The 20,818-nt window shown below is 54.9% G+C and overlaps 1 protein-coding gene across 1 annotated transcript in view; it reads left to right on the top strand.

The window, feature by feature from the left end:
- Positions 1-20,818, top strand: part of HSD11B1 (hydroxysteroid 11-beta dehydrogenase 1) — a 31,488-nt gene that overhangs the window by 9,966 nt on the left and 704 nt on the right. Inside the window, exons 2-6 of the mRNA XM_037496623.2 lie at positions 1,074-1,187; positions 1,853-1,983; positions 2,086-2,197; positions 2,287-2,472; positions 19,496-19,639. Of these exons, the coding sequence (XP_037352520.1) occupies positions 1,100-1,187; positions 1,853-1,983; positions 2,086-2,197; positions 2,287-2,472; positions 19,496-19,639 (661 nt within the window). The 5' untranslated portion in view covers positions 1,074-1,099. The remainder of the gene's footprint in view (positions 1-1,073; positions 1,188-1,852; positions 1,984-2,085; positions 2,198-2,286; positions 2,473-19,495; positions 19,640-20,818) is intronic.

Below are 20,818 nucleotides of genomic sequence, written 5' to 3'. Positions count from 1 at the left end.
CTGTCCCCGCCCCGTTTCTCGCTGGAAGCACAGGGACCCAAGCATGAGGGGACATGGCCCTGTTGTAGGGCCCTGAGGGTGCCTGCAGAGGTCTGGACTGCCCTATCTCCCCTCTGTGGTGTGGGGTGGGAGCTTCACATGCTCCCCCAGGCACCCTTGAGGCCTGCCAGAGTGGGTGGTTGCCACCCTCCAGCCCGGCAGAGTTCTTAGTACTTCCAGGATCAATGCTTCAGGACCAGGGTCTTCTCTTCAGGCCCCCGACCAGGGTCTCCTCCCCTTTCCTGGCCCCCAGGCCGCGACTCGGTTGCTCCACAGCGAGTGCAGCTCTCTGCACCCCCCTACCCCTGCGTGGCCCCTTCACCTTCCCAAGGCCTGGTGCGGTCGCCCCAACCTGCCACCATCCTTCATTGGCTGCTAGGACGGTGCGGGTGCCTGGTCCTGCAGGAGACTCCCACCGTCTGGGGCCAAGGCTGGACCCCAGGTGCATCCAAGGCCCCCTTGCTCCTGGCCAAGTGGGAGGCCCACAGAGCTACTTTGCTTTTATTTCCCCCCTGGGATGTGCACATTTTTTCTTCGGCTTATTTTTCTGTTTTGTGCTGTTATTTTTAATTGCTTCCGACTGGGAGGTGGGGCTAGGAGTAAGATTTGGCTTGAATCGGGCTCTCTTTGCTATTACTCACATCTCCCCAGGAACCCTGCACACGCTGTCTCTCTCTCCTTGACACTCTGCTTTGGAGAGGCCTTCATCCCACCACGGACAGGGTTCCGAGGACACCGGGCTCTGGGTTGGGATGATTAGGAATCAAGTCTCGATCGGTCATGAGCTTGGCCATCTGGGAGTCTCTTCTTGCTCAATGAAATGGAGTAAACATTGTCCATTATGAAATCCACCACGAGGCTGCCAGGGACAAATGGGATCCCACCCAAAACCAATCGCTGCTCTGACGGGGAAATTGGCGAGCACTGCCGAGACTCCTCCAACCTCCCCCATTCCTGATGTCACAATTCAGAGGCTGCTGCCTGCCTTGGAGGTTGTGGAAAGCACTGTAGTTCTCTCTCTGCGTGTCTTCCAGGGCTGCCGGGCCAGGTCCTCTGTCTGATGGCTTTTCTGAAAAGGAGTCTCCTTCCCCTGCTGGGCATCTTCCTGGCCTACTTCTACTACTCTGCCAACGACAAGTTCAGACCAGGTGAGTACCAATATCATGTGCTCGGAGGAGGAGATAAGATGCTCAGGGGTGCTGGGGTGCTCCTCAGGGCCAGGTCCCCAAAGAGATCGAGCCAGAGGGCACCCGGAGGCCAGCTGCTATCTCTGCACCCTCCTGCCACAGGCTGTGGGCAATGGCATGTAGGGGAGGGGAGCGATGTAGCAAAGGTCCCCAGAGAGCCTTGCTTTCCCAGGCAGCAAGCCCCTAGAGAGACAAGGGTTGTTCCAGAGCCCTCAAGTCCCCTAGGGTCCATGTGTAGGCAGGGGAGCGGGAGAGAGGCCGGGACTGGGGCTGATGGTGCTGGCATGAGGGAGCCTGGGGTCTCTGTGGGCGCCTGTGCTCGGGAACTCCTTGAATTTTGTTAAATTGAGTAAAACTGGATGTGTCCATAGCACCTGGCACTGCTGTGTTTCAGCTGGACTCATGTCCTCTGAGCTCTGTCCGTGGGGCTTTAGGAAGGACAGCAGGAAGACTTGGCCTTGAGCAAGCATACCCATCCCCACATCAGGGCAGGTGACGAAGGACTGCATTGTCCCTCGTGGGGGCCGTCAGTCTGGCCTCAAGGGCAGGCTGCCCCAACCAGAGCAGGGCCGGGGATCTGCCCGCCACACCAGGCCCGGCCCTCACTTCACCTCGGGGCTCCCCAGAGATGCTGCGAGGAAAGCGAGTGATTGTCACGGGGGCCAGCAAGGGGATCGGAGAAGAAATCGCCTATCACCTGGCGAAGATGGGTGCCCACGTGGTGGTGACTGCGAGGTCGAAGGGAGCACTCCAGAAGGTGAGTGCTCGTGCCCCTGCCCACACACGCACGCCCCACCGAGCCCGTCCCCGAGAGTCAGCCCCAGCCTGCTGGCGTGGCTGATGGGGTTGTGTCCCGCAGGTGGTGACCCGCTGCCTGGAGCTGGGCGCGGCCTCCGCACACCACGTGGCCGGCACCATGGAGGACATGGCCTTCGCAGAGCAGCTTGTGGCCCAAGCAGGCGCCGTCCTGGGTGAGGCTGAGTCCCCCTTGCCTCTGGCCACCGGGGGTCCCTGGGGCGCCCGGGCACAGGGCCAGCCCCTCAACGCCGCCGTCTCGCAGGGGGACTGGACATGCTCGTGCTCAACCACATCACCATAGCCTCCCTGGAGCTGTTCCGAGGTGATGTGCAGCTGGTGCGCAGGACCATGGATGTCAACTTCCTGAGCTATGTGGCCCTGAGCGTGGCCGCTTTGCCCATGCTGAAGCAGAGCAACGGCAGCATCGTGGTGGTATCATCCATGGCCGGTGAGTGGGCTGTCTGGGCCCGGGCAGCCGAGAGTTCCAGGCGGGTGTGGGCTCAGCCGCCAAGCACGCCGGGCGGAGAACGACAGGATGCCGAAGTTGGGCATGATGTGCGGCAGGGGCAGCTGGGTCAGCCACTGTGGGGAGCACAGACCCACAGGGCACAGAGCAGGGGCAGCCACTGGGGCATGCAGGGGAGAGACACTAGGAACAAGGGGGCCACAGGAGAGAGGACTGGCCTAGTGGGCAGCTACAAACCCTACCAGGCCCTCATGCACCTGGGGGACTCCGGCGTCCCCGGGGAGACCCGTGGCCGGGGTGAAGGCTTGCTACCCCTGGCGAACACTGAGGGCGGTGCTGCCAACCACTGCACAGGCGTAGCTGAAGGGAAACAAAATGGTAAATGCTGAAACACATGGGCTAAGCGAAGTCCAAATGAAAGGAACAGCCAGAAGCCACCAGACTGTTAACAGGGCTGCCAAGTGGGGTGTTGCCGCACACCTGAGCTTCCACATCAAAAGTCCTTGTAAACAGTGGCTGGGCTGATAAAGAGAAGACTGGGTGATGGGGATGGTGGCTGCACCAGCAGGGAACCCGGACACTCCGGGGTAGGGGTCCCAAGCCCACATGTTCCCCGTGAGTGGCCGTGGCTGGGGGACCAGGGCTGGTGAGCAGGATGCAGCCATGTCACCCAGGGTGGCCACCAGAGAGCCTCCCGACCTTGGCTGCAGATGAACCAAGCACCAACAGTCCGTGGCGGCTGCAGCCAGCAGCAGGCTGGGGTGGCCAGAGCCATTGATATGCACCCAGTGCCGCTGGCAACACAGATGCGCCCTCCCAGGCTCTGCGCTGAAAGGAGGGAGCTTCTGGCTGCATACTGAGTGGGGGTGCTGGGCGCCATCCCCCCCGGGGCCTCGGCCAGCGCACATCAGCAGGCGTGGGAGGCTGGACTGGCTCCAGCTGGTTAGACAGCCCACCCGCTCCAGGCGCAGGCTCACTGCACAGAGGCTGCTGCATCGAACCTTCTGCAGTGTCTAGATCCGGGTGCTCTGAGAGGAGCTAGTCACTATGGGCCCCAGCCTGCGCCCTGGCTGCATACATGCCAAACGCATCTCAGCTTGCCTGCGGTCCCCAGGGACAGGTCTTGGTGGCCCTCGTGTCTGTTGTCCGTCCGCATGCAGCCTGTGCCCCGGAGGGCAGACCCAGCCCTCGCTCACCTGGGTGCATTTCTTTGAACTTGTCTGTGCTTTGTTCTTCCAAACAGCAGCACATGCCCACCAGCCTCCCTCTGGGCAGTCTGAGTCCCACAAGCTCGCTGACTCTCAGGGTGAGCTCAGGCAGCCAGAGAGCTAGGGGAGTCCCTCCTCCTGGCTGCCGTGCTGCACCATTGAGCCAGGGCTATGGGTCTTCAGGGCGGCAGCCACATAGCCCTGGATGTGCAGTAAGGCCTGTCAAGCCCCCACTGGGTCTGCAGCATCAGCAGATGGGCCTGCCTCCTCCTGGGACCCCCAACAGCAAACCCTACTCTCTGGGCCCCAGTGGCCACTGCACATGCGGGGGCTGGTTTGCCCCCACTGTGAGCTGGCTGGGTGTCATGGGGCTATCATAAAAACCCAGCATGCAGGGGCTTACATCAGAGACACTGGCCCTCAGCACCTGGGGGGTCAGCAGGGCTGGCGGTAGCTCTGCCCCACAGCGTCACCCTCGCTGGGCCACACAGCCCAGTGTCACATCAGCCTTCAACTGAGAGCCCAGAAGAGGAGACAGATGCCAGAACCTAAACCCTGGGACCGTCTGTGTCTCTCTTCTGCCACCGCCGCCTGCAGCCGGGCCTACACTCAGAGTGGGCCGGCCACGAGAGTCAGGAGCAGCCTCCACAGCCCTGCCAAGGCGCCTGTGGACTGAAGGCTGTGCTGCCTCCAGGCCGCTCCACCTGTGCTCCCCGTACACACTCACCCCCCACAACAGACAACCCCCCCAGCAAACACCCCCAAAGCAGGCACCCCCCCCACAGCAGACACGCCTCCACTGCAGACACCCAACACAGCAGATACCCCCCACAGCAGACACCCCCACAGCAGATGCCCCCACAGCAGACATACTCCCACTGCAGACACCCCCTCAAAAGACACCCCCCACAGAGCAGACACCTCCACACAAGTGCACACCTCCCCACAGTAGACACCCCCCCACAGCAGACACACCTCCACCGCAGACACCCCCTACACAGGTACACACCCCCCACAGCAGACACCCCCTCAGCAGACACCCCCACACAGCAGACACCCCCACACAGGTGCACCCCCACACAGATGTGCACGCCCACACATGCTGCACGGCAGGCTGCGGTGGCTCCCTCTCAGGTCAGGCCATTACCGGGGCTGCGTGGATGTGAGGCAGGGGAAGGGCAGGAGGTCCCCGGGGGAATTTGTAAAGGGGCAAGAGACCTAGGCTTCCAGAGGCCGGGTTGGGCGGAGAACATTGAAAACATCTGGAAAAAGTGCATCTGCCTTTAGTGGATATGGATTGTCTGGACGTAGACGCCTTCTGGTCATTTCTGAGCCCCGGTTGCCTGGACTGGCCCCGCAGGTTGTCGGGCCAAACAACCACTCACTCCTGTCTCCAGGATGCCCCACTCCACACAGTTCTGGGGGTCTGAGATCAGGTCTCCCGCTCCTCCCGCACCTGTCAGGCCGAGAAGCCCCTCCCCTGGCCCTTCTGCTCAGGGCGGGACTTGTCCAGGCACTCGGCTGATGTGGCCACGTGGGCAGCAGATCCTCCACGGACAAAGATGCCAGATGTGCCATGAAGGGGAACCAAACAGGATGGGGGGGCTGCTAGACAGGATGAGCCGGGCTGCTTCAAATATCCCAAATGAGAAGCGGGGCGCCTCTGGGAGCTCCCCTCCACCGACCTCGCCGGCTCCCTCCTGCCGTCAGAAAACCTACTGTGAAGCACCATTCCTGCCCTCCACGCGCCTCTGTCCTCTTCAGACCTGCCCTTCTGTGGCCCACCCATTCCCGGCATAGCTTCACGCCATTTTTTGCATAAAAGTGTAGTTTCAGGCACATTTGAGCTGGACAAGCACCTCGGGAGGCGAGCTTCCATGGGAAAGCTCCGGCCAACATATGGAGTTACTTGCTGGACCTCAACCTGCTGGGCTGCCGCCTGTGTGGTCTAAGCTCAGTTCAAGAATCCAGGGTCACAGAGAGGAAAGGACCCACTCCTCCACGCACGTACGGGCCAGCGACGTCTGGCACTCCTGACGCCCTCCCCCAGGCAGCCTCACAGATGTCTCTCCCACTCCGGTGCTGGCACCTACCCCCTCCCACAGGGGCTGGGGGCCTCAGTGCTTGGCGGTGAGGTGCTCTGGGGGTGCTCAGGGGGGTCTGGACATGGGTGCAAAGAGGCCTAGAAACCAGAGTCATTCACCCCTCTCCCCATATAAGTTTCATTTTTCTCAGGAAAGATGAAGCTTTACCCTTCAATCCAATTTCCTGGAAGTTGTTTTCAGAGCTCACCATCTCCTAGGAGAGAGGGCATTTGCTGTGGGTTCAGGTGTTCGGCAGGCCAGGTACAGGCTGGGCTGTGTGGGGAAGAGAGGAGGTACAGGGGTGAGGTGGGGAGCAGTGCGTCTGCAGGGCCGGGGAAACCCACAGACAAGACGAAAGCAAAGGCACAGAGGGGCATTGAAGGCCAGAGCTTTGCTGCCCGAGCCCCAGGCCTGTGGGCTTACCTTCCCTTCCCACGCTGCCTGTCCCAAGGGAGAGGAGGGATTGGGGGATATCCCTGTGGAGACGATCGCCTGGACCCAGGCCAGGGTCACCTGCCACACCAGGGCCTCCCCCTGCCTGACCTAGGCAGCTCCACCCTCGTTTGCGCCCCTGGCAGTCTGCACACCAAGGGTCTGGAGTGACGTCCCAAAACTCCATTTCTAGAAATATAGAAATAGAAAATTAATTCTTGAGAAGAACACAAAATCCCCAAATTAGACTCCACTGAGATGCTGTCCTTAAGTTTCAAATTTGACTCTCAAATTGTTAACAAAAAGAAAAGGAATAGAATTGGGAGCTGGCTGAGAGAGCATTCAGAAGAAGAACGTGCAGCCTCACTGCTGAAAACTTTCTCATAAAAAAGTGGAAATAAATGGCACAAAGGAATGGGACGAGCAAAGGCCCCAGCTTTAAGATGCTTCTGACTATAAACACACACACAAACTCACAGAGAATATTCAAATGAAGAAAGGATCAGGATGGAAGTAAAAATTACCCGTCCCTGGATTGGTGCTTCGGAAACTCCCTCCCAGATACACAGACCAAGGTAGAGATAGACAGACAGACAGACGCGGATCAGTTGCTTCCTGCTGGAGGAGTCAGGACATGTGTAGTGTTTTGTGACCTTTACAGTCCTGCAGTGAATGTCCTTGTCCATCAATCTGTGGCTGAGCTGACAGTTGTGTCCTCGATGAATCCTCAGTCCTAGACTGATGCGGTGGTGGCTGGGAAACAGAGGTGCTCTTTGCTACCTTGCTCTAAACAAAAGGAGAAAGAAAGGACTTGAATTTTTAATCCTGCAAAGACAAAAGCCAGCTGAGGCAATTGTGGAACAGCCCACTTCTGTCTCCACCCCAAGTGTGTGCCTCTCATGCCCCTGGCCCAGTGGGCAGCATGTGGCCAGGGAGGTTCTGTAGGTAGAGGCAGCAGGTGTCCAGCAGCAAGGTGTCCAGTTCCCTGTGGGCCTGCGAGGCGACCCCGTACCTCCTCCTGGGGAGCAGAGCCACTGGCTCTGGAGCTGCATCCTCCCCGCGGCAGGCCTGGCCTTGGAGTGGACGCCACAAAGTCCTGGTGGTGAATGAATGGATGATGTCACGTTCTGCTCTTTTCCGTGAATGCTTTTCTCTCGAACTTGCCCATTAAGATGTTAGCAGATTTCCTGACGATAAATATGGTAACTGACTTCATGTCAGCTTCTGTTGCAGCTGACAGAGGCACGTCCCTGGACCTCAGCTAAACAAGGCAGGAACAAAGCACAGATAGCAGTTCACCTGGCATGGCGACAGTGCTCCCTGGCTGAGCTGAACCGCTGAGGGGGGTGCAGTGAGAATCGGCTTCCAGATGTCAAGATGGGTGTGATGGGGAGCGAGGACGGACATCACACTGGAGACAGCTCCTCTGAGATCACATGCACGATACTCCCCAATCATTCATTCCTTCATTCAGAAATTCCTGAGGGTCCCCCTGGGCCAGTGGCCACCAGCTGGGACCCCACGTGCCCACGCAGGGCCACCCCTGCTGTCGCTCTCCAAATGTACCAGTCTGAGTGGCCAGTTCTGGGAAGGGCCAGGGCTGCCACGGGCTGCTGCATCGCATCTGCCCACACTGACTACAAACTCAGACATCCGAAGGGCGGCGACTTGGAAGACAGTGTGTCTCGTGTGAGTGCAGCCAGGACACATGCCTCCCACCCAAGCCCTGCGGAGCGGCCCCTGTGCGGGAGGGTGGAGTGAGTCTGTGCAGGAAGCTAAGATGGGCTCAGCACATCACCCAGAGCAGAGGCTCTGCCCCAGTTGGGGAGGCTGATGCAGCACTCAGCCTCGCATGTGAACAAGTCCACATGACTGCGACTGCCAAAAACCCAAACAGGCCACTACACACCACCGGGGATGATGTTTGTTGTTGCTTAGTTAAGGGTTTGTTCTTTTTTTGTTTTTGCCTACAAGTTGTTTGGGTTTTTGTTTTTTTGTTTGGTTTTGTCTTATCTACACAATTGTCAGTTGCTAGAAACTTGGGTAGCCTGCCAGGCAGATGAGATGTCCCGGCGTAGACATTGCTGCTGGGAAGGGCCAGCTCTTTGTTCACAGTGACCGTGTTCACACGCACTGCTTCACAGCTGGGCCTCCCATCCTGCTCCATCTACAGTGACTTGAAACTGTGCCACCGGCTGTGCTGTGTTTCCATCAGTAACTGGGATGCTGAGGTGGATGCAAGGCGCCTCCCGCCTGGGGCCAGCATTGTGAAGGAATGCCTTCACCTTGTCTGTAAGCCGAAGCCCAGCTCCGAGAGTGGCCATGTCCCTGCACCCAGCCAAGCATCACAGTCGACTGATGTCAGAATCCAATTCATCTATGGCAGGGTCCATCTGAGTCCTCGGGTTTTAAGTTCTTTCATGTTTTTTTTTTTCATGAAGTTGTCTGGTTTAAGAACTCCCAGATGGGGGCATTTGTCAAATAAGTAAGACAGGCTGGGGATGCTGGCTGTCAGCTCTCAGCCGAAGTGTACAAGTGTGAAAAGGAAGGAGATTAGGACAGGCCCTGGATGCTGGGTGGAGATGCAGTCATACTGGGAACCAATGGCTTTTGACACGTGTGGGCCAATGTGGGGACACAGATGTGTATCCGCATAGTAGGCTGTTGGTTTCTAAATATTCTCCACTAAAAAACACCAAGTCTTCTTGGACAAATGGTTTATTCGGGCAGTGGCCAGGAAGTTACAGGTGGGTCTGAGAGTCAGATTGTGCCAGTAAGTAAAGAGCTGGTCAGAGAACAACAAGGATGTTAGTAGGACCTGGACGCTTCTAAGGGCCATCCATACGCCAAATCTGGGGCCATTTGGACATTCCAATAAATCGTGGCGAAAGCAAATTATTATCCATTGCATACAAGAATCCATGATGACATAAATAAGTGCAGAAGTGAATGAGGAGAAGTCTCTTCCATGGGCTGGAAAGTCAGGTGGTGAAAACAGAAGGAGAGATGGAATTAGGAAGCGCACCCTTGGAGACCACCTAGTAACAACCCAGCTGGGAAGCAGCAATGGGTGTTAACACCAGTGGATAAAAGCATAACAGGTACACGGTATTTACCTTGTTTGGACATGCTCCTACTAATCAATAAAACAACTCTACTCAAACATGAGCATAGGGCTTGAGTAGGCCTTTTCCCAACAAAGACAGGAGCATGGAAACAGGCCCCACATCACTAGTTAGCAGAGACTGCAAACCAAACCACGGGGAGCTGCCTCTCAGCATGGTCGTTGCAGTGACCGTTGTAAAGACCAGCGAACCAAAGGAAGATGCAGGCCACGGTCAGGACTGGGCCCTGGCGCCTGAGGGTGGGGGTGCAAGGTGGCACAGCTGCTGGGGAAGGTTGTGTAGGAGTTACTTGATGAGTTAAGAGGGGATCAGAGCAGCTGGAACATGGACGCAGCCAGGTGTCCCTCCACGGAGGCCTGGACAGGCCAGCGGCCAGCCACACACACAGCCCAGACTTCCAAAGAAGGGCTCCTGACAGCCGCGACGCCATGGTGAGCCCTGACGGGCCCTCTCGGGGAATGAGCCCTCACCAGATGCCAGCTCTGGCACCCAGGCACGGAAGCACCAGGGTGGGTGCGCGGGACAGGGGAGTGGGCTGGCTGGGAGCACTCGTGCTGATGGCGCCCCCTTGTGCCAGCTGGCGGGGCCTGATGGAGGGCAGGGAGCGCCAGGAATACACATGGGTGCCTTGACAGAGCCAGGCAGTGCCTGAGGACACCCTGTGAGGACCCTGACCTCTGTGATCTGCCAACACATCAGCCCACAAAGATGTCAGAGGAAACATCAGAGAAACCACCCCTGGTGTCCATCACAGGCACTGCTCCCCGAGAAGCAGCGTCGCCGTGACAGATGCTCTCGTCAGGATGTTGGCAGGAAGGTCATTCCTCCACCTTCCAGTCCTTGCCACTGGAAAACGCTTGAGTGGCCAGACGCAGACCATGGAGGACAGGCTGAGGGCTGACTCACATCCTGCACAGTCGGGCCCCCTGACTCGGGCCTAAGAGGGCACAGGGGATGTGCTGGTGGATGTTTCAGATACAGAAACCTTTGAAGGCTTGGTTTAGACACTGCCAGAGTGAGCCAGGCAACACCCGTGGACGAGACACTCTCCTTCCCTGGGGCTGGCAGCAGCCTCTCGAGCTCCGGCTTCGCTTCCCCAGAGAGAGACTCTGGTGTCATTTCTCCACCTGCTGCTTCCATGAAATCCTTGTTCAAAACAATGACACTTTGGCTCATGTTGGCGGCTGCCCTGGGCCCCAACCGTGTCACCCCAGCAGGCCAACCACTGGCAAGCTGGTGGTCAGGTCACAGCAGCCCCCACAACCGCCTTGTACCGACAAAAGACAGGGCGCCCTCCGTGGGTTGAGGTCGGGAAAACCCAAAATGGAGGGGGGAGGGGCCGTGACAACCGCACGTGACACCGGTCCCTCTGCTGTAAAGGACACCATCGGGACAGCCACCCACCCTGCCGGGCCACAGGGAGCCACCATGGCGTTGGCCGTCAGGTCTCAGACAGACAAGTGTGCACCCTGGTCCCCTGACCAGCACCACCGTACTTGGGAGAGGGTCTTTGCGGCTGTGGCTAAGTCGAGGACATTGGAATGAATGAGGTGGCTGTAGTTCCCGGTGAGCTCTGAGGCCAGCGGCAGTGTTCTCAAGAGGCAGAGGAAGATGTCCGGGCGGGTCTGCGCCGGCACCAGTGCTGAGCGCCTCCTGATGTAGCTGGGCCGGGAGGGTGCTTGCTCACCCCCAGACCCTTCAGGGGTGCTCTGGCCCCCAACCCTCGACCTGAGCTTGTGGTCTCCTGTGCTGAGAGTGAAGACAGGCCTACTGGTTTCCGCCACCTTGCTGAGTCATTAGCAAGGGGGGTCCAGAATGCACACATGGGCTTGGGCAGGCCGGGATGTGGCCATGCAGGAGGCGCCTGGGGACACTGATAGGCGGGGGCAGCAGTCAGCATCGCCACAGCTCCAGCAGGTAATCTCCAGCGGTCAGGGCAGGGCAGGGCAGGCCGCCACTGCCCTTCTCACAACTCTCCTGTGACTCTGAAATTCTTCCAAAGGAAAAAGTCCTCACCCAAGAGGCTTAGTGACCGGGAGGGGCTGCAGGGTGGATCTGGTGGCTCTTTGGTGAGTTCCCTGGAGCCACCTGACACTCCCAGAGCCCCCACCTGCTCACTCCTCTCAGAGCTCCCTCAGCGCCATCAGTTTACCCCTCCCACCTCTGGGGAGGTGACCCCAGGCAGCCTGTGAAGGCGGTGTCTTGTCCTGGGGCCCCTACTCCAGGCCACACTGAGGTCACAGCCTCCACATCCACCTTGGACCTCTGGGCTGGACGTGACCGGCAGGCAAGGCAGTGTGCATGGGTGGGAACCCTGTGCTGTTCTCAGATCCTCTCTTCTAAGCTGCCCTGGAGGCCTCTGCTCGCAGGCAAGAGGAGGTGTCTCATGGCCTGTGCCACACCGAGGCCCCGCCAGGCCCCGGGGCAGTGAGGACCAGAGCTTCTCTCACTGTCTCATCACATCACAGGCTCCCAACCTTCAGCCGGACATGGCTTGGTCCCATGGCCATCTGGCCTTCTCCGCTCTGTCCTGCCCCATATAATAATTGACTCCTTGGGATCTTCCCATCCTGAGCTCTTTGTTCTTGTGACTCACAAGTTCTCCCTGGGTGCCCCCACTCCTGGGTGCCTCCACTCCCACTCCATGCTCCCTGGATGGGAGATGGTACCAATGCCGATGGGACCCCAGCGTCCCAGACGGGCTCATGTTCACAGCCTGCCTTGACCAGACAGCGGGAGCTCAGAGCACAGTACGGAGGGAGTGGAGGCCCAGGAAGCAGGACCCAGCAAGGGTTCGGGCTGAAGCCCGGGACACCATGACCTGGAGCTTGGCCTGGGTCCCTCCGGATGGCTCCAGGCAGGCTGTGAGGGTGTTTTACAGTCCTCTGCCCCTTTATCCCAGCTGTCAATGAAAGCAGCTGAAAATCTGCCTTTGAAGTGGAAATGATTTCGAAATCTCAGCGAGGAGTGGGGACCAAGGGTGTGGAGTGCAGGACGAAAACACTGAGACCCGCTTCTGGTCTCTTGGGGCTAATGAGCTCCAGCCACAGCCCACGGCCCTCCAAGCGCTCCTGCCACGGCGGCAGATCCCGGTTTCTGGGCCGGAGCTAATTGCAAACACGCTGTCCCACTTAGCACCGAGGCCGCCTGTGGCAGGCCCTGGCTCTAGCAGCAGAGGTGCTCGGGCTCATCTCTGTGGCCAAACATCCCAGGGAGGGGAGAGGAGCAGCCCCTTCCCCATTCTGTGTGGAAGCTCCTTCCGAAAGCTCTGCTTGCCCCGTTCCCCGACCCCGCCCTGTGCCCCTGCCCTGCGCCAGGATGGATGCAGCTATCCCTGTGGCTTATCCCTGCAGCTTACTTACCGCACACTCCACATCCTTAAGACCAGCTAGTCATTCCTTCAGGCCGCCTGTCTGCCAGCATCCTCCTGTGCTGGATGTGGTGGGGCAGCTCAAAGGTGGGGAGGCCCCTTCTTGCCCCATCTCTTCTCCCAGGCTCCTAACCGTGGCTCTCCCATCCCCGGGGACCCAACTTTGAGACCTTCCGTCTGCCTGCCCCAGCAGTCGGGCACCTTTGGATCACCCTCGGACTTTAAATGTCAGCGAACCTCCTGTAGGGAAGTGGCCTCTGACAGTCGTCCTCCCCACCCCCCAATGGATTCCACTTAGATGCTTCTCAAAAGTGAGAGTCTGGGTCTCGGACCCTGGCAGGCAGGAGGCTGCCTGTCAGTCAGCAATGGTGGCTCCAGGATGGTCTGAGTGGCCCTTGTATTTCTATCCTTTGTCTTCTCAAGACTCTAAGGGGACCCACGGCCACGAAAGAAAGAAAACTCTTGGCAGTTACTTTTTAGGGCCATAAATATGGCTATTCCTAAGCATTTACCTAAAAACCTTCATCCTGTTTACACTATTTTTAATTTTACTTTTTTTCTTTTTAAAGATTTTATTTATTTATTTGTTTGTTTATTTATTTATTTATTTATTTATTTATTTATTTATATAAGAACCGCAGTACAGGCCAAATGCGAGGGAGGGTGAGAGGATTCACCAGAGACAGAGTGGGGAACGGAACAGGCAGACTGATGAAATACACTCTGAGGGGAGCAGCGGGCGAGACAGGAGAGGTCTGCTGTGCCATGTGGGATTCTCACTGGCCGGCCAGGATCAAACCCGTGCTGCAGAGGCTGCGGACAGCTTCACAGTGCAGCGCTCAACTGCCTGTGCCACCAGGGAGGCCCTATTTTACCTTTTTGTTGATGAACACTGCATTACTACATTATGTAAGTCTCAGGGCCGCCTCCCGGCACATTCTTTTTTCCCCTCATTATTGAGATAACATTGGTTTGCAACACTGTGTGTGATTTAGGGGAACAGTTTCATCTCCCTTCAGAGTAATAGGCCCCCACCATCAACACCGTAGTCCTTTGCCCTGGGTTCTGTCCCCACCCCCTCTGCCCCAGCAGCCTCAGCTCTGTAGGCATATTTCTAGGATTAGTTTTGGTTTAGTTTTGTCAGGTTCCTTATTTTTGCTTTTTTTCTCCATATTTCACATGTAAATGACAGCATCTGGTACTTGTCTTTCTCCTTCTGACTTATCTCATTAGCATCATCCCCTCCAGTCCCACAGATTTAAGTCTTACCTCTATGGCTCTTTCTTCTGCTGACAAATACAGCTGACCCGAGTTTACTCTCTGGAGAAGCTGCGTGCTGCTGGCCCTGACCACGCACTTGTGTGTTAAACCAGACTTAAACTGGCTCCAATTTAGCAATAGTCACCTTAAATCCCATTAGCTTGGCAATCAGTTAGGTTTTATAAAAACTAACTGATATAAAAACTTTAATATACATACTGAAGCCCAGACCTCTGGTGGGGATGGAATCAGAGCTGGCCCAGAGCCTGTTCACACCTCATGCTGGCCTGTGGGGACAGCAAACCTTATACTCATGTCCCAGTAGAGGCGGAAACCGGCGGGGGGTGGGGGGGCTCAGATCTCCCAGGAAGACAGTGGTAGCAGAGCCCCTCTCCTCAAGCAAAGAAGAGAAAAGCTGCCGACGAAGGGAAGATAGATGGCGGGAGGGAGCAGACAGCGAGCACCGGCCTCCTTTGGGCACACCATGGAGCGATGCAGGGCTGGGCAGAGGTGCTGCTGTGGGGCACAGCAGGGCCCGGTGCTGAGGGTCACCTTAGTCGCTGAGTGGCTGTGGTCCCTTCTGAATAGAATGAACTTCTCACCCCCTTTCTGGGAGTTCCTGGGTCCAACAAGCCTGTCCCCATGCCCTTCCTACTCCTACACCGCCCTCAAAGCCCACTATGAATTAGTTTAATGGGGGAAGACCCTCTTTCCCCAGGAACACCCACCAAAGTGGGTGCTGATGCTCAGGTCTGCAGATCAATGGCAGGTCACAAAACATGAGCGAGGAAATATGATCCTCATGCACTGGCCCGCAGGGCCATGTGGTCTCACCACAGCTGCTCTGGAGCATCAGGCTTCCAGACTATGGGAGACATGTTTCTGTTCTCTCTAGTCAGAAGGGCAGGCAACCAGTGGATAACAATGTGAAGGAGGTGGGAAGTTCTAGTCCTGTTTACAGGTCCCCTCACCTGGCTGCCCCCTCACCTGGCTGCCCCCTCACCTGGCCACCCCCTCACCTGGCCATCCTGAGCAGAGTGTGGCTACACAGTCAAGCAGGCTGCAAGCCCACTCAGGCAAGACTGGTTGGACACACTGTTCCTGAAAGACTCAGGTGGACAGTGCGTTTCCCATGGGGAAACAGTGCCCTAGCCAGAAAGTATGACCTCCAGAGTAAATTTGTTTCTGTTTTTTTTTAAAGATTTATTTATTTACTTATACAAGCACTGGGTACAATCAGAAGCGCAGGAAGGTGAGAAAATTCACCAGAGCCAGAGCTGGGAGCAGAACAGGCAGACTGACGAAGTACACTGCTCAGGGGAACAGCGGGCGTGGCAGGAGAGGTCTGCGCACCATGTGGGACCCTCGCCGGCGCCCAGGAATTGAACCGGCGCTGCAGAGGCTGCGGGCAGTTTCGCAGCCCAGCGCTCAACTGCTGCACCTCCAGGGGAGGCCCCAGAGTAAATTTGAAGCTGGCTCCAATTCTGGTCCTACTCAGGGGCCATGGATTTTAGGCGCTAATTTGGCCTTTGAATGTTGGGCATGGAGGAGCCAGAGCCACATGGTAGGGCCTGCGTGGCCCTCCAGTGCCATGCTCTGCCTGGTCCTGCTCACTCACCCCTTCCCACGCTGCTGTGGGCGCTCCAGGCCCCATCTTATGGGACCTTTTAGTTCAAAACCCAACCACAGCTAATTAGAATCTTCTCTTATTTCAGCTTCATGAGAGAGACCAGGAAGTGTGTTCAAGCCAGGGATAGCCTGGGAGGGCAGAATCTTTCTGAGGGGATGTGTAGGAAGGCGGTAGCAGGCATTTTGAGTACTCTGAAGCTGTAGAAATCCTAACCTAGTTGAGCCTTATTTCGACCTCCCTGCATAGTGGATGCCTTTGATCTCACGCTGCAAAAGTATCTCTTACCTCGAAACCACATGGTCATGGTTATTTTACTTTGCACACACACTCTGCATTTTTTTTATTTTTAAAGATTTATTTTTATTTATTTATGCAAAGAAGACCTGTGGTGTAGGCCAGAGGTGCAGGGGGTGAGAGGATTCACAAAAGACAAGGGTGGGGAGCAGAACAGGCAGATCTACTGAAATCCAATGCTGAGGGGAACAGAGGGGAGACAGGAGAGATCTGCTTCGCCATGTGTGTCAGCTCCCTGGTCAGAGATTGAACTCAGTGGCTGGCAATAACTTGATAGTGCTGAGAATTAACCCCTGCGCCACCAGGGAGGCCCCTAGAATAGCATTTTTCTTCTCCTCAGTAGCTAACATTTTCCCAGTATGAGTTTTTGAAAAGCTCGTATTTTCCTTGCCAATTTCAATACTACTAATAACAGCACTTACTAAATGCTTTCTATCTGCCAGAGTTTGTGCTTAGTGCGTGACATGGATTATTTCAGCTTAGTGACACTATCATCCACATAGTACAGCTGAGAAATGGCATTCTCGGGACTTACACCTAAGTCATCTGATTCCAGAGCTCACACTTTTCAACACTATGCTATTCTTATGAATAATTTGGATCTAATTTTGGCTTAAATAGTAGGGGAAATTATTGACATAACTGGAAGTGTAGATGTGGGGCGGGCTCCACAGTTGACTGGGCTCAAGTTCAGCGTCCCCATGGTCCCCTTGGCTCTGCTGCTTTCCGTGTGTGGCTTCAGCTCCAGCCTGACAGATGGAGATGCTGTAGCCATCCCAGGCCCCAAATTCAAGCCCCAAAGCGTCCAGCAGAGACTTTCAGAAACTCTTCCAGAAGAACAGTGAACATTCCCAGACAATCCGACAGAATTGTCATTGGCATCAATCACAGGCAAGAAGGAACGAATTAAATGTTACAGAGCACCCCCTAGAGAAGGGATCTGCTTTCCTTTGGCACATGGGTTTCTTAAAAGTGAGGAGGACATTCAAAAAAGAGCCAGTTCAGCTTTCAGATACAGAAGACCTAAAATGAGTGTGTGTTCAGAATCAGAAGGTAAGCCAGTCTGCCAGCCTGCAGCACGGGGCTGCCATGGCCCTTCCCTTCACCCAGGCCCCCCAGCTCTGTGCTCTGTCAGCTGGTTTCTTCTTGACCCAGCTTAGTTTGGGTGCCACAACTATAATAGCTACCTCCATGCTCCAAAAAAGAGGAAGGAGTGGGAAGGGAGAAACCAATTTCTTCATTGGCAGACATGTGCATAAATCAAAATACACTAGTGTTTATAACACATTGGACAGCACTTAGTCATTTGGCAACATCTGGCTGGAAGAAGCTGAGAAATGTGGAGATTTCTCCAGATAATGCTAAGCCTGGCTGCAAACGCGGAGCTCCGCCCTTTGGTAAGAGGAGAAAAGGCCAGCCGCTGCTCAGGTGGAGCCTTGGACTCAGGTGGACTCGGCACGGAGGAGGCCAGGGGAGCTAAGTACTGGCTGCAGATGGCAGAGTCCCACTGTGCCTGTCCAGCCCAGGCCAGTTAGAGAGCCCCTCGTAGCGACACTCTTGAAAGCCTCCTTTTGTTGCACACCGGTCCCTGAGCAACTGTCTCCCAAGCCGAGACTCCTGCCTAGTCAGATTTGGAGTGGACCCTTACCAGGATTTGTCCATGCATTTTCTTAAGAGTTCTTTATGCATTAAGGACGAGGATAATAAGTTTTTGTCTCCTATTTTTTTTAAAAGATTTATTTATGCATACAGAGCTGGGGTGCAGGCCAGAGATGAGGAGGGTGAGAGGATTTACCAGAGACCGAGGCAGATCTACTGAAATCCACTGCTGTGGGGAGCAGAGGGGAGACAGGAGAGTTCTGCTGTGCCATGTGGGTCAGCTCCCTGGCCAGGGATCCAACTCTTGCTGCAGTGGCTGTGGATAGCTTCATAGTGCTGACGCTTAACTCCTTGTACCACCAGGGAGCACCTTGTTGCCTATGTTGCGAGTGGTTTTCTAGTTTGTCATCTCCCCTTTCTCTTTGTAATCACGCTAGTGTAATTGTAATTTTGACATAGAAATTTTACATTTCATACAATCAAATGTTCTTTGCATGCACATATTTTTCTTCCATCATCCATAAAATCAGATTCCATTTTCGAAGGGGAAATAGATATTTGGTGGACAAGACTTTCTGAATAATTTCCCATCATTTTTTTGATATACGATATACGATAATGAACTAACAGTTTTTGCCAATTAATTAGCCTGTTTTCCCAGCGTCCTTATTGAATAAGTCATCACTTCTTCATTGATTTGACATGCAATGCCATTATATTTAAAAACTTAGATTCCAGTGCCAATATAGCAGAGCAATACCTAACAGGTCAACCACCCCCAGATAACAAATTTTGGACAAATATATGGAAAACAGCCATAGAACACATAGGCAAGAAAAGATAACAGCAAAAAGATAACAGCAAAAGATAACAGCAAACAGAAACCAGAGAGGGAAACAATGCTATACCAATGTTGACTTTTTATCAAAAGGCAGAATCCCATCGATGCTATCGGGAATAGAAAGCTGTGTGTTACTGGCTTGAAGAGCCAGAAGAAAGAGTTTAGAGTTTCTGTGGCAACCAGAAAGTGAAAGGGAAAGACAAGAACCCCAGTGGAAGCACGGAAAGTCCAAATCTGTGTGTCCCCTGAACTATTTGTAGGCAGTATAACACCAAGAAGACATGTGAAGATTCAAATAATTGATCAGAGATTTTAGTTGGTGCCTACTGCAAGAGGCACAGTTACAGTCAAGTTAACTGTCCACCGACGAGACCAAAAATCAATACTCTTTGAAGGAATATAATAGAACCCAGATATTCTGCAAAGTCTCACTCACAGTATCAATGGTACAGTGAAAAACAATTGCAGAGATTCTGCAAAGTCTCATTCACAGTGTCAATGGTACAGTGAAAAACTATTGCAATTACAGGAACAGGACATGTGGCCCTTACTCAGGACTTCAGAAGCAGCAGAGCTGGACTTTAGAGCAGCTGTTATACCGACACTCACAGTATAAGGCCTTGGGCCCCTCCAGCTCCCTCCTCTTGGGAAGGCCCTACAGAAGAGGTTATCCTCTCCGACATATGTTCACATGTGCCACAAACTACCAGTGTGAGAAGTAACCAGGCTCATGACAGGGAGAAAAGGATTTGAATGGAAAAGCAAAGACAGGCATTTTCATCCTCCCAGCCTTAGAAGCAAGCCGAGGACAGTCCCCGCATCAGAAGAGGCCTTGCCAGATCCTTGGCTGCCAAGCACTCTTGGGTCAGAGGTGAAAGTGTCAGTGACTGTGGGTCACATGTCACTTTCAGAGTCCCTCTTTTTTTACTGCCCTCACTAAGAATGTGACCAGCCCCCCTTCAGTGAAGTCTCTTCAAGGGAGTTTCCTTGATACCTTAATAGTTTTTTCTTTCAGAAATTCAAGCCAGCACATACATCTCTATACAAAATAGAAAGAAGCTAAGAGTCAGGGGGTAAAAGCATTTGTAACAGGGTCACCGAGCAAAGGTCGCTTCTATCAGGGTCACAGGTGATCATGGTAACCCCTTTCTTTGTCATCTAGGGAAAATCTCCAGCCCACTCATCGCTGCCTATTCTGCAAGCAAGTTTGCCCTGGACGGCTTCTTCTCCTCCATCAGGACAGAATTTTCATTGACCAAGGTCAACGTGTCCATCACTCTCTGCATCCTCGGCCTCATCAACACAGGTAAGGTCAGGGGTGTGACTCACGAGCAGCAGGTGTGCTGTCAGTCTCACCATGAGGGAAGAGAAAGTGCTGGGCTCCCCAGCTCAAGTGTGAGGCACTCAGACCATGAGGATGCTAGTCCTCAGCTAATGAGGTGCTCTTACAAGCAGGAGCATCTGGCTGCTCCCACCTCCTTTCTCCAGCCTGACTGCCAGGGGTGCTAAGCAGACCAGGGGTCAACCAGCCTTGCCCTGCACAGCTGTGTCCTGTGGACCCGTTGTGGGGGGCCTTCCTACATGACTCACCAAACACAGTTTATATTCATTATAAACATCACCAGTGATAAGACCTGGGAGTCACAGTGACTCTGGAGACCACAGTGTCACTGTGGTATTCTTGTCATTTGGGTGCTATTCTTGCTGAAGAAGAACCTTACCCCAGCCCTAAGAGAACGAGGGGCAAACCCACGTTGAGGGGCACTCTGCTGAACAATTGCTCAGTGCTCCTCAAAATCATGAAGGCCATGAGAGCCAAGGACAGACAAGAGGACTGTCCCAGATTGAAAGGGGGGGGAGGTGACATGACCACCAGCTCAACCCTGGAGAAGACCCTGAGTTATAAAACGGACATGAGTGAAAAAATAAGGCCTGCAGTTTAGTCAGTTTTCCCAAGGATATGGTCCCTCCCTTGATAACTGTACAACATTTTTAGTGTCATAATGAGGACAAGCAGGTGAAGCGTAGAAGGGAAGAGGCCACACAGCCTTTAGCTTCCATCTGGCCCATCAGCAAGTTCATCTGGAACACATGGCAGGTCTGACAGGAAAAGTTTATTTAAAGAGCAATCAGGTAAATCAAATAGTAGACACAGAGCAAGAGCGTGAGGGAAGCTAAAGACACACAGGGAGATGAGAGAGGCATGGAGGGGCAAACACTCCAGGAGGACAGAGAGCAGGCGGGAGAAGGAGGCTGCCCAGACTCTCCTTCCAGGCGAGAGGGCGGGGCTGGCTGGGGCCAGAGGCCACCCATCCAATCCCTTCCCAAGTCAGTAAGTCGGTCACTCCTCCACGCTCCCCTGTGCACCAACACTCCCTGGCTGTGCTGTGGGGCCATCCCCACCCTCTCTCCTCATGGCACTGTCCCCTACCACACCCCACCCCAGACAGAACCCCCAAGGGAGGACTGTGATTCAAGCATCTCA

The sequence above is a fragment of the Talpa occidentalis genome, unplaced genomic scaffold, assembly GCF_014898055.3.
Source record: "Talpa occidentalis isolate TD23 unplaced genomic scaffold, MPIMG_talOcc4v2.1 talOcc4.8, whole genome shotgun sequence".
Classification (NCBI taxonomy): domain Eukaryota; kingdom Metazoa; phylum Chordata; class Mammalia; order Eulipotyphla; family Talpidae; genus Talpa; species Talpa occidentalis.
This window is presented reverse-complemented; position numbering and strand designations above follow the sequence as displayed.